General features: G+C 35.9%; 1 protein-coding gene and 1 pseudogene across 2 annotated transcripts in view; both read right to left on the reverse strand.

The window, feature by feature from the left end:
- The window catches only part of LOC114052147, a 19,398-nt pseudogene extending 16,225 nt beyond the window's left edge, over positions 1–3,173 (reverse strand).
- A 2,264-nt stretch (positions 3,174–5,437) lies between these two features.
- The window catches only part of LOC114052116 (retinal dehydrogenase 1), a 44,833-nt gene continuing 36,991 nt past the window's right edge, over positions 5,438–13,279 (reverse strand). The window contains exons 11-13 of one of the 2 annotated variants that reach the window (XM_027874600.1): positions 11,445–11,602; positions 9,057–9,131; positions 5,438–5,941 (exon numbers count right to left, since the gene is read on the reverse strand). In XM_027874600.1, coding sequence (XP_027730401.1) covers positions 5,869–5,941; positions 9,057–9,131; positions 11,445–11,602 — 306 coding nt within the window. In that variant the 3' untranslated portion in view covers positions 5,438–5,868. The remainder of the gene's footprint in view (positions 5,942–9,056; positions 9,132–11,444; positions 11,603–13,279) is intronic. The other variant, XM_027874599.1, reaches the window with a different exon arrangement.

A 13,279-nucleotide genomic window follows, 5' to 3' on the forward strand; every position in this document is an offset into this window, starting at 1 on the left:
TCTCTCTCTCTCTCTCTCTCTCTCTCTCTCTCTCTCTCTCTCTCTCTCTCTCTCTCTCTCTCTCTCTTTCCTTCTTTCCTTCCACATAGGCTATCACATTGTTACCTGGGAGTGCTCTGGCCAAAGGGAATGTAAATTTCAATCTCTGAAACCTTTTTTTTTTTTCTCTTAAACACCAATCTTAATCCCATATCACTCTGGCTCTCATTGATTGGCCAACAATAGGTTCCAGGCCAAGCTTTCCTTGGTCACTATTTGGGACCTCATTGACTTAGAATGGATGTACATATGCATAGAATGAAATTGTTTTGTTTTGGTCAGAAACCCTGAGGGTCTTCCCTTCCCAGATCGATTTTTTAAAATTTAATTTAAATTTAATTTATTTTTAAACTTCTGACTAGGTAAAGAGGCCCTTCTCTGTCTCAATTTTTATTAAGTCTTAATCACTGAATAAGCCTTGCCTCAGTCAAACTGAGACCTGTTAAAGACCTTAGCTTGAAAAAAGTCAAACCCCTACTATGTGCCAGGCTTTGTGAAACGGCTAGAGTCATGAAGGACTTTCAGCACCAGAGGATTTTTTTCTTTGATCCTGGAGAAGACAGGCAGTCATTGGAGGTTATTAAATAGGGGGATTATTGGTTCTTCAGGAAGATCAATTTGAATAGAGGTCAGATTTGAGTTGCAAGAGAGTTGTAGCATAGAAATGAAACGAAAATCTATGGCAGTAATCCAGGAATAAGGTATTTAGGGCCTGAGCCAGATTGGTTGTTATATCAGAGGAGAGAAGGCGACCTATATGAGAAATGCTATAAAAATAGAATAGCTAGCACTTAATAAATATTTGCTGAATGACTCCTATATCCACCTTCTCAGGTCTATCTCATATTAGGTACTACTCCCTAGAGAGATAGAAAAATGGGGAAAGACTATGAGACTTGGCTGTGTTATAAGGTGATTTTGTTACTAAAACAATGTACTAAGAATGGACATTCCAAATGGTTGCCATTATGTAGATATCATTTTATAGCCCAAAAGACTTATTTGGAAGCAGCTGGTGGTGAGGTGGTTAGAATGCTGAACCTAGACTCAGGAAGACCAGAGTTCAAATATGGCCTTAGACACTAGCTTTGTGACTTTGAGCCGGTCACTTAACCTCTGTCTGCCTCAGTCTCCTCAAATGGGAATAAGAATAGCACCTCCCAAGGTTGTTGTGAGGATAAAAAAAAAGACAATTATTTGTACATTCTTGAACACAGCACCTGGCATAAACTAGGCACCTAATAAATGTTTCCTTTCTTTCTTCCTTCCATTTGAGGAATGTGAGAAATGTGCAGACCTTCCAGTCTTCTTGAATGATAACAATACGTTGCATTCATGGAACACTTTACTGCAACAAAATAGTTTGAAAATATAAGTTCATTTATAACTGGCATTCTTTTTGACTACTTCAAGACACTCAGGGCTAAGACTGGCAAACTTATGTTATACTCTCTCTCAAGCACAGAGGTAGTGGTTTGTGAACATTTTACTTTTTGTGAGAGTCACAGACCAAGATTATTTGAATGAACATCATCATCAATTGAGTTGGGAATTCTGAATATAGACACCACTAACTGACTGTCAGATTAAAGAAACTTTCCCTTTTTAGATTTCTGTTGTTTGCATTATGTCCAATAAGCCTTTGAGATTTAGGGGAAATATTATTATTATTTTCCTTATATTGTTATTATACTTTTTCTAGTCCTGTGAATAGGATGGAGTAAGTAGTAAATAGGAGTCACAAGTTAAGCTAAAAGAATGCTTAAATTAAAAGATGCTTATTTTAGGGAAGAAAGGCTTAGAGTTTGTATACTAAGTTTATTCAAGGATTAGGAAGTTTGTTGTGGAAGAAGCATTTGATTTGGGAGAGTTAGGAGCTGTGGGTGGAAGTTGCAGATAGGAAAGTTTTATCTCAATTTAAAGAGTGATTTCTTAATGAGTAGAGCTGTCCTAGAGTCAACATAGCGAGCTTCCCATGAAGGAGGTTTTCCAAGTGAAAGGTAAATAAAAACATGCTGGTGATATCATAGTCTGAATTCCAAATCAGTCAAGGATTACAACCAAATAGTTTAATGGATAAAGCCTGGATGTGGAGTCAGGAAGATTTGAAACTATTCTGTCTGTGTTTACAGATCTGTATAATGAAGATAATCATCCATCTACCTCCCAAGTTTCTGTAAGGCTAAAATTAGTTATTAAGTATCCAATTATTTATTTTAATAATAATTTTATTAATTATATAATATTATTATAATGATAATGAAACTGCCATACATGGTTTTGTTCAGACTTTTGTGGAAGTTTAGCTATTCTGAGCAACAACACAATTTGTTGGAGGCTTAGTTTCCTCATGTACAAACTGCAGATATCAAAATTTGCATTACTTCCCTAATTTTTTGGGTTGTTGTTGTAAAAGTCTTGAGGCCCCAAACTATGCTGTATTTTATTTTCATATTTTTACCTCCTAACATGATGCCGTATATAGAGGAGGTGCCTGATAAATGTTGAATTTGTTGAATGAAATTATATAATTTATATGAGATGATTTTACAACCATAAAATATTTCATAAATATAAGACATTGTTATTATAATTAGGTTTTCATTTTCATTAGGTTTTTATTATTTTTACCTCCTTCAATATATCTTTCTCCTTCCCTCCCCCGATGGGTGTTCCTTATAACAAAGAATAAATAAAGAGGAAAAAAAAGGAGTTCAGAAAAATCTAATCTCCATGAAGAAGGGAATGAGGTCCATTTTCAAACTGTATCTCTCTGGAGACAAGTTTGCTCAGTATAATGACACATTGTTTAGCTTTCATTATTGTTTTAGTAATGGTTTTCATTTTTATTGGTTTAGTCACTGTGCATATTGTTTTCATGGTTTTGCTGATGTCACTTTGCAAAAGTTCATGTAAGTCTATGCTTCTCTATTTATCAAATACATAGTAATATTTCATTATATTCGTGTGCCAAAATTTTTAAGCCATTTCCCAATCAGTAGGCATCTATTTTATTTCTAGTTTTTTGTTATTAAAAAATGTTGCTATTTTGCTGTCTATGGGATGTTTCTTTCTATCTTTGTCTTCCATGTATTCTATCTTACTAGCAATAGGTTATCTGGGTCAAACGACATGGGCATTGTAGTCACCTTCTTAACATAAATACAAATTGCTTTCCAGGGCTTTACTGTGCCTGTCTTTATATAATACTTCTAAGACTAACTATTCTCATTTCATTTTTTTGTCATTTTTATCAGTTTTCTAAGAGTAACATGAAATCTCAAAATGGTTTTATTTTTCCTTTCTAATTATTAGTAATTTGCAGCAATCTCTCACATAGTTATTTTAAGTTATTAGTGTTAATATTAATCTAAATGAAAAGGATAAAATTAGGGGAGGCAGTGTGATTCAGCGGAATGAATTCCAAATTTGGAGAGAGAGCACCTGAATTAAAATCCCATTTATATTTTTTATTATCTGTGGGTAGCCCTTGGACAAATCAGTTAAACTCTTTGAAACTTTGTTTCATCATAGGCATAGGGAGGTGGTAAGGCTATAGGACCTGGAAGGTCCCTTCAAAAACTAAATCTTTTATCCTAACATCTTATTTATTAGTAACATGGGCAGTGGGAAGAAGAAATATGGATGGATTTGTGCTATCATAAGAGATTCTTTCAGAATTTTTCTCTAAAGTTGGAAATTAAAGTATCTGGAAACTACTAAATTCTACCTGTTAGAATTTATTATAATTAGAGTTCCAAATTTTGGCATCATATGGCCAAAAGTATGTCTACAGATTTAATACAAGCAAATGGCAAACAGAAATTTTCTATATAATAATTTAATGTCTTATTCATACAAGGCCTTTATTTTTAAATGTTTAAAATGTTTTGGTTTTTGTCAATCCTCTTGTTCTATGGTCAGGACTCTTTGTTATATTTTCTTAGGGGCAAAATTCTGGTTGAATCCCATAAAAATATTATTTTGTCTGGCTAGCAAATCATCTAGTTTATACATCATTCAAGACATTTGCCATATGAATGGGACATGGTCTGGTCTGTGTGTGGTAACAGGGATGGGGCAATCCTGAAATTTAAAAATTTGTACTTGAACTTTTTCCTTTTCAGTCTGTAAAGTGTCATTATTATTAAGTTTTGATGTTTGTTGAGGCTTATTCTCTTGACTTTTCCTCAGAGTCATTCAAAATGATTAGCTTCAAATTATTGGTAAGCAAGCTCATTTCCAAAGTACTAATAAGTTCACATAAGCCTAAGAAGTTTTTGCACAGGGAGTTTCATCTTCTCCCCTACCCCCCACCCTTCTGCTTCCCTCCTCTTAGGACTAGACAACTAAGTAATAGCCTTCATTCTTGGTTTGTTCTGATGAAGCATTCATCCCGGGCACATAAAACCAGGCTCTAAGTCAGGGGATCTGGGTTGTAGTAACAGCTCTGATACTCACCACCTCTGTGAGGGAAAAATCACTTTGCCTCATTCTGCCTGAGTTATTGAATGAAGTGACTGGAGTAAATGATCTCTGATATTCTTTACAGTTTTAAATGTGTGATCCTATGAATTCAGCCCCTCTTGATATTCTTAGAGGACAAGATCTTGAGTTTCTCAAGGATAGAAACTTTATATGGGAAATTATAATAGTAGGAAAATGTAAGTGTTAGTGGGAAACCAAGGGCAGGCAAGGGTGTTGATGTTAAGTAATAGAAATGCTTATTATTATTGCTTAGACTAGAATAGCTGTGGGGAACCTGCACCATCTTGATCTACAAAGTCAACTTTGAAGACCTATCAGGGTTGGTATCTAAAGCAGTTGCCAACTACCTTCCCTCTTCCTCACAATTTATAGGGGTGGTACAATAGGAATGAATGCTGGGTTTGGAGCAAGAGGACATAGGTTCAAGTTCCAGCTTTGCTATCTGTCACATTTGGGACCTTAATAACTATTTAATTTATCTGTCCTGTTTCCCCAACTGTAAAATGAAAAGGATGAAGTAGGTAACTTCTGAAATCCCTTTCAACTCTCCATCTATGATATTTGGGTTCCCATAGAGAATGTAAATTTGATACCTTGAACTGTCAGCACCTCCCTTGATATTCCTCTATGTTTGCCCTGCTCACCAATTCCCCTCCACAGTCTTCAATATGGCAATCATAAGACTTAAGTGAAATTAAAAAAAAAAAAAAGAAACAACAAACTTCCTTCATGAGGAAAAGTTTAGGGACCTGTGCCTTAGACTTAAAAATAAAATATACGACTAATTCAACATCAAATTATGTTGTACAATACATGAAATTGAAACTTCCACAATGGAGATCTGCTCTTAAAATATCCACATGTACATAGTGTTATGTAAGATTGTTTCAATATGTAACTGATATTGAAGTTACAGTTAAGCAGAGTGGTTATCGCTTTATTGGACACATTGTTTCCAAAGGCAAAGAAGACTTAACAGCTTCAGTGAACAGAGTATGACTAGTTGGTAAGTTAATGTGTACAGTAACTTTCAATTAAACTTCAGCAGAAAAAGTAAAAATACCAAATGTTCCTTTCAATTTTTTTTATGGCTAAAATTCTGCAAGAATCATTTACCAAGAAAAACTCATGACTGATCTTGAGTTAATTCCAATCCCAAAATTTCAGGTAGAATAGATTGACCATGTTTACATGAAAGCAAGAAGGCATACAGTATGTTCTAGATATAATTTTTTTATGCTGCTAATGTCAGGAAAACATGGCATATGTAATATCTTTCATGATTTAGGGTTAGAGATGTTCAGCCATCGAAGATACGGAGCACCACCTCCTGTGGCATTCTTAGGAGTTCTTCTCAGAAATCTTGATTGTGACAGTCTTGACTTCAGTGTATTCATGGAGACCATATTCTCCCCTAGAGGGAAAAGCAATCCAAAATTGCATTTGAGATCTCAGTATGAATTTGGACCTGTTCATTAGGTTAAGTATAAGACAAGGTAGGGGAGTGGCTGAAGGGCAGTCCTGCTTCTGACTTGTGCTAGCTATGTGACTATGGGTAAGTCACTTAATGTCCAAGTGCTTCAAATCTCAAAGAATATAAATTCATGTTGAGTTGCTGATCTTTATCACTAAAAGATATTTCTACATTGGGAATTACCCATATTCACAAAATTCCATCTATGGACCCTCCACAAATCCTTTGGATTAATGCCTTCAGAAGCATTCTATCATCTCAGAAACATCAAGAATAGAAGCAATAACTATTAGAGACACCTTCTACACTAATAATTCCTCTCCTATAAAATCAAATAAAAAGTTATGGCCTTTTGGATGCCCAGCTACATTGTTTTAGAAATTGGAAGTTTTAACACTGATGTTCATATTATAGTTAAGTAATACAGGCATTACTTCATCAGATACAGAGCTGAAATTCTAGGAAACATTTCCAAAATCAAGTGCAGGGGAATATCTAGCTACATAAGTAACTGGCAGGAGGGGATGGAGGCTAAGGAGAGGAGTGAGATAGCAACACAGTGCAGAGGACAATTGGAGGGGACAGGGAGACAAAATATAGACAGGACAGTTCAATTATGTGCAGTTTCAATGGGAAAATGAGTGGCCTGCCTCCTGTTTGTCTTCTAAGAGCTCCATCTCCTAGAGCCCATATCCCATTTCCAAATTGCTGAAGAGGTGCAGGATGGCAGCCAGTGAGGAAGGGAATATGGGGACATTTATAATATGGGGAGAGTAGATATGCCTTTTTTTCCTTATCGACACCTGATGCAAAGTCCTGGCCACCCTTTCCTAGGTGTATCTCTAGGTGAGTGGGATTCCAAAACACAAGTGAATATTGTATAGGGAGCTTAATCTTCATAGTACTCAAAAAGCATTTTATATCTGTTATTAAATTATCATGAGATTAAAGGTGACCATTCAATAGACAAGTTTAACATTGAGAACTTCTAATATTCCTTCAAATAAATACCACAAACAGCAAAACTAGAAGAAACCAATACTTCTAAAAAAGTAAATATCATAAAAATATTACAGAGGAATTAAAAGCTCAAGTATGTATTACCAGCCAACAATATTCCATATTATATTTATCTTGTTGGCTGGCATGAAATGAAAAGACCTTTGCTTCTAAAATGTGGGTGTGTCTACACATGTGCACACAAACATGTTTTGAAACCAAAGTTTAAAATCACCTTATTACATGTTTTGTTATAAGCAAAACAGCAGAAAACAAACAAAAATCCATCTTTCTCTTTAGAACTGAATTCAGCTTCCCTCTCCAACTACCTCCCTCCAAAACACAATTAAACACACTTTATGTAGACACATCCTTAACTCCCCAGAAAATCATTCAAGTTGGTCTGAACCTTAATGGCTCACTACTAATACTGAAAGACTTTGTACCCATCCTAAGAACTTATTTGCCATGTTTAGATAAGTGAAAAAATAGGGATAAGTAACCCTTTGGACATTACTCCTATTGCGGACTTTGTAATCTAGCTCAATGGATTTTCTCACTGTTCCTCACACTCAACTCTCCATCTTTGGTCTTTATAACTTTTCACTGGTTGTCCCATTTGCCTGGAATGCAATCACTCCTTAACTTATGCTTCCTAGCCCCTTTCTTCCCTTTAAGATGCAACTCATATAGCTTTTACATGGAACTCATCCTGATTCATCAAATAACTTTTTAGATGTTCTAAACACACTTAATGCAAAGCCTGTTATTCTAAATTTTTTTTCTTTTTCTTAATAATGGAAGCTCATCTGGTTACAGCTTTGCTTGTATTTAGAGTCTTTTCATGCTATTCTTGTGCCTTTTTTGATGAGACCCTTGATGAGGGGTGGGGAACCTGTGGCCTCATGGCCACGTGTGGCCCTCTAGGTCCTCAAGTGCGTCCCTTTGACTGAATCCAAACTTCACAGAACAAATCCTCTTAATAAAAAGATTTGTTCTGTAAAACTTGGACTCAGTCAAAAGGTTGCTTCCAAGGACCTAGGAGGCTGCATGTGACCTTGAGGTCGTAGGTTCCCTACCCCAGGCCTATATAATACACGTGGGTTGAAAGAGTGTTGTTGGGTTTTTTTTTTTAAATAAAACTATGTGTGAATATTTGAGGTCCTAAATCTCAACTGAACAATTGTTCTTTTTCAAATTTGAAAGTCATGAAGTTATCCTGCTCTCTTCTATTATTTTCCAAAAAATAATGTGTCACTTAAACATCACAAACTTGGCTCCTGTGGGAATTCAGCCAACAGTGGTATATGTAGTTTGAACCAAAAATCTCAAAAGAGATTTCTTTCTCTCTGAGTTCTTATGGGAGACCTTACTGAAAGTTACTTTTTAGTGTATAAAGAGATGCCTGTTATGGGTTGGAATGCTTTGTACTTTTTATCTGTGATATTTGATTTCATCGTGCCTTGTCATTCTGAATTAGCTAACCGGTGCATTTGTGAATATTTCTGAAATGATTAGTTTATCATGTCCTAGTCTTTAGTTCCCTGGCCTTATTTACCATTTAATTTTCAGCATTTCCAGACTTCTCATGTGTGATGAACTTAGAATCACATCATTTCAGAACTAGACTTACCTGGTCCAATCCCTTCATTTGTTAAGATGTAGAAACTAAAATTTACAGTATAAGCTATACCACTCTGTTATTTTATGACTACTCAATTAATTCAAAGGTCCAATTTGAAGAATATATAGTAATGGCTTGGCAGTAACCCCTCAAAAGAAGAGCCAATACTTGGGGCAGATAATGTAAGAGAGAAAGTGGGAGAAGGTAAAAGTATTTGCATATTCTTTTTCATACTAATCTGTAGAACTTAAGATTCAATGAGTTATTTAGGCTAACAGGTTCCTAAGAAAGAGTAAGGCAGGCACATGATAAAAAAGAGATTCTGAACTCATTCCCTAGCACACAGGTAACATCAACTAATATCATGAAGACAAATCTTAAATAACACATATTGTAGATATGCCACATAAAATGCCAAAAGGCTTTAGTTACAATTCTCGCCCATTTCCAGACATCTTGAATCCACCAAAAGGGGCTTGAGGAGAAAACACACCATAGCAATTCACCCTGCAAAGACAAGAGTTTTTACACTAACATTTTGATTCAGTTAGCAGCTGTTTAGTGCCTATTATGTATGAGGTTAATTTGATTTGATTTTTTTGGACGGGAAAAGAGGAAAGGAAAGTGAGTAAGCATTTATTAAGGGCTGACTATGTGTCAGGCCCTGTGTGCTAAGTGCTTTACAAATATTATCTCTTTTGATTTTTGGACGAGACCTGTAATTTCATTGGGACACAGAACTCCCAGTGAAAAAAAAGTTTCTCTACCAAAACAGACCTACATCTGCTCTGCAATTTATAATCCTAAATGCCTCAGGATGTTAAGTGGTTAAATGACTTGTCCAGAGCTATGGCCAATATGTGTTAGAGGCAGGCCTTGAACGAAGATCTTCAAGATTCTGAGGTCATATCTTTATCTACTATGACAAACAAGGTTCGTAGTAGATAATCAATGCAAAATTTTCTAGGTTTATATGAACTAAAAGGATGAAAGCATTTAACTCTTTAGCTATTAACTCTAAAGTAATTTATATACTTACTTTACTGATTCAATGGCATTGTCATCTCATCAATATGGGTACTCCCTCTACTGGAGGAGAATATACCCCATCCATTCATTTCATAGCCTATGTGACTCACAAGAAGCCAAAAGAACTTATATTTTTATTACATTTTAAAGGATAGCATCACAAGAAAGTCTTCACTGCTTATAAGCTATGCCATGAATGATGTTATAAAGATAGCAAGTAAATGGGGTAGTCATCCATACTTAATATCTCATACCTCTCACATGGGTATGTGGACACCTACTTATTCTCTGGACTATCTCATTCACTTTAACTTGCTCTCTTACTGAAGGGTCTAGGTTCTCACCAAAACAGACTGCCAAATGTGGTTATATTAAAATTTTCTCAAGATCCTAGGGTTAACCATATTTAGGGAGATATATACTTTCCATATTCACCATGTTAGCTCTTGAGTCCCCACTGATGCATTTTCATTTAAACAAACCAGCCACTCTTAATGATGACACTTTTGAGTTTTAAATAAAACCATTTACTTAACAATAAGGCAAAAGAAATAACAATAACATCATAGGGATTAATATATTAAAGCAAATACATGAGCAATAAAACATTACAATCTACAAATAATAATAATAATAACTAGCATTTATATAATACTATGTGCCAGGTACTGTGCTAAGTACTTTATAATTATTATATCATTTGATCAATTTATTCAAAATTATACTGGGGGGTAAGTAAACTGAGGTAAAGAGAGTTTAAGTAATCTACCCAGGGTCACACAGCTAGTAGGTTTATGAGGCCATATTTATACCTAGGTCTTTCAGACTTCATGCTCAGTACTCTATCCACTGAACTATCTAGGTCAATACCCCACCAAAGTACTCAGTATCTATGGGTAGAATGGGCACATACTTAAAAAAACACAAACTGTCAAGAGCATGTATGAGTCAGGAAAATCCACATTTCTCAGGTAACTCATAATTCTGGGCCTGTAGACTTTAGTGTTCTTTTTGTGTCTCAGGAACCACCCATAAAAGTTCCCAGAACATAACTTACATTTTTAATTCCAGAGTTTAGCAAGGTACATAGCATAAAGTAAGTGTTATTGCCTTGCCTTGCCTTGCAATCTTTACTTAGGGCCCTAACTACCATGGCAAGAAAGAGTTGGCTGGAAAAGGCCAAAACAGCTAGCCCATTCAAGGAAACATATATAATAAGACTATGCATGGGACCCTAAGTTTTTAGTACTATCAACTTATCTGATCAGGGACTCAAGAGGTAGGTGCAATTGACAATTCATGTCACATTGCTTCATCCGGAAGGCATACAACATGGCCTATTATCATGGACGCCATCATTTTAAGTTTGTCATCACATTAGGCACAAGGGGGAAAAATGTTCAATTCTATATCTGTGCACAATGTTTAAGAGTCAAGTTAGTGCAGTCCAGAAACAAATGTTCAGTTGTAGGAAATATAAAGGTGTTCACAATTAAAAATATGCAGATGAGTTTTTCCTTAAGGATTTCCTTCTAAATACAGGAAACATACATCAACCTTTGCCAGTGATTATCCAAGAGTTAGCACTTTAAGGGATCCTAGATTTCATCTAGTACAATTCCTTGTTTTATAGATGAAGCAATTATAGCTCAGACAAGTCTACATCCCAGTAGCCTACCTAGTTTGAAAGGGGAAAAAATACCACTTTTCAAATGTCCAAGTTTTTCTCTTAATGTGATTTGAGATGTGATAGAATCTCTCAAAAGGTGACATCAACAAAATTTGACTTACCAGACTGTTCCAGATTGAAGAACAGAAGAAACTGTCAAGGCTTTATCAAGATCTTTGGTAAAAACAGCTCCTGATAAGCCATAGTGGGTATTGTTGGCCCTCTTGATCACTTCATCTATAGTTTTGAACTTCATGATTTGTTGGACCGGTCCAAAAATCTGCTCCATAGAAAGAAGGAGAAAGAAGTGGAGGGAATGAAAGAGAGGGAGGAAAGCACATAAATATGAATCAAATCAAGGTGACTTTTTTGTTGTTGTTGTTGTGTGAACAGTTTGTTTTTGTTTGTTTGTTCATTTAGTTTGGGGTATGAATTGAAGCTTTACAATTTTTTTATGAATGAATGTTTTCCTAAAATGACATATGAAATCACTTTGGAGTAAATTGGTCCCCATACTCATGTGTTAGAGTTATATCTACGGCAAGTAATTTTTATCAGACAGACTATAAACACTTCAAGATCAGAGACTGGTTTTAGATTTGTGTTTGTATTCCTAGTGACTAGCGTAGTACCTTGCACATAGCAGGTATTTATTTGATAAATACTTGTCGAATGAATGTCTTAACGGAAAACAGGTCAGAGGGTACCATAGCGCAGTAGAGAGAATGCCAGAATCAGAATCAGAGGACGTGGGTTCTCATGTTGGCTCTGCTAATTACCACCTGTTTGACATTGCTCAAATCACTTTGCCTTTTTTTGTCTCAGTTTACTTATCTGTAAAATGAGGGGGTTAGAATAAATGATCTCCAAGGCCCCTACAAAGCTTTAGAGCTATGACTCTATACTTCAAATCCACTGCATTTATATCAGAAGTCAAATTTCAAGTGATGATTTTTTTAAACTTCCCACTTGTACTTTTAATTTTTGATGAAAACTACATAAATATCCCAAAAGTGTCGGGGTGATTTTAAGCTGCAATAAAAGCTTAAAACTGCACCAAGATTTTGGGGACACCCTATAGCAAGAACAAGCCTCAGAAGACAACACTGGCCTTCTGGAAGAAGGTATTCATCAGGGTGTGAAGTCATTTAACTACAAATATTCCATCAGATTGAGTTCATTTTATGATCTGGTCTCTAGCCTATAATAGTACCTGTAGTCAGGAGTCACTTGACTAGGTCTCTTTTTTTTCTTTCAGTGAGGCAATCAGGGTTAAGTGACTTGCTCAGGGTCACACAGCTAGTAATTGTCATGTTTCTGAGGCCGAATTTGAACTCAGGTCCTCCTGACTCCAATGCTGGAGCTCTATCTACTGCACCCCCTAGCTGTCCCACTTGATTAGTTTTGAACCTAGAATGGAAGAAAGGATTTGGATAAAAACAAGGAGTGATTCAATTGTTCAGAAGTCAGCTCCCCTCCTTCACCTCCCATGGTCTATGAGTGAATGCAAGATCCAATCAGAAGGAATCATATCTTTTGCTTATGAGCAGAGTGACCCTGGGCAAATCACTATCTCTCTGGGCTTCCATTTTCTTCATCCTAAAATTAAGGAATGTGACTAGATGATTTTTAAGGTAGTTTCTAGCTCTAAATCCTGAGTTCTATGATCCTACCCTAACCTGGGTATTCCTTCATCCTCTACTTGTGGTTTCAGAGTTGGGGAAGGGAGTTCAAAAACCATGTACTTAAAAAGTTTTTTTTTTTGTTTGTTTTTGGCTAGGCAATGGGGTTAAGTGACTTGCCCAGGGTCACACAACTAGTAAGTGTTTTGTGTCTGAGGCCGGATTTGAACTCAGGTGCTCCTGGATCCAGGGCTGGTACTCTATCCACTGTGCCACCTAGCTGCCCCCCCCCCATTTCTTTTTTTGGCTAAATTCTAATGGTTTTTTTTTTTTTT

The sequence above is a fragment of the Vombatus ursinus genome, unplaced genomic scaffold (assembly GCF_900497805.2).
Source record: "Vombatus ursinus unplaced genomic scaffold, bare-nosed wombat genome assembly UNPS02014807.1, whole genome shotgun sequence".
NCBI classification, from domain to species: domain Eukaryota; kingdom Metazoa; phylum Chordata; class Mammalia; order Diprotodontia; family Vombatidae; genus Vombatus; species Vombatus ursinus.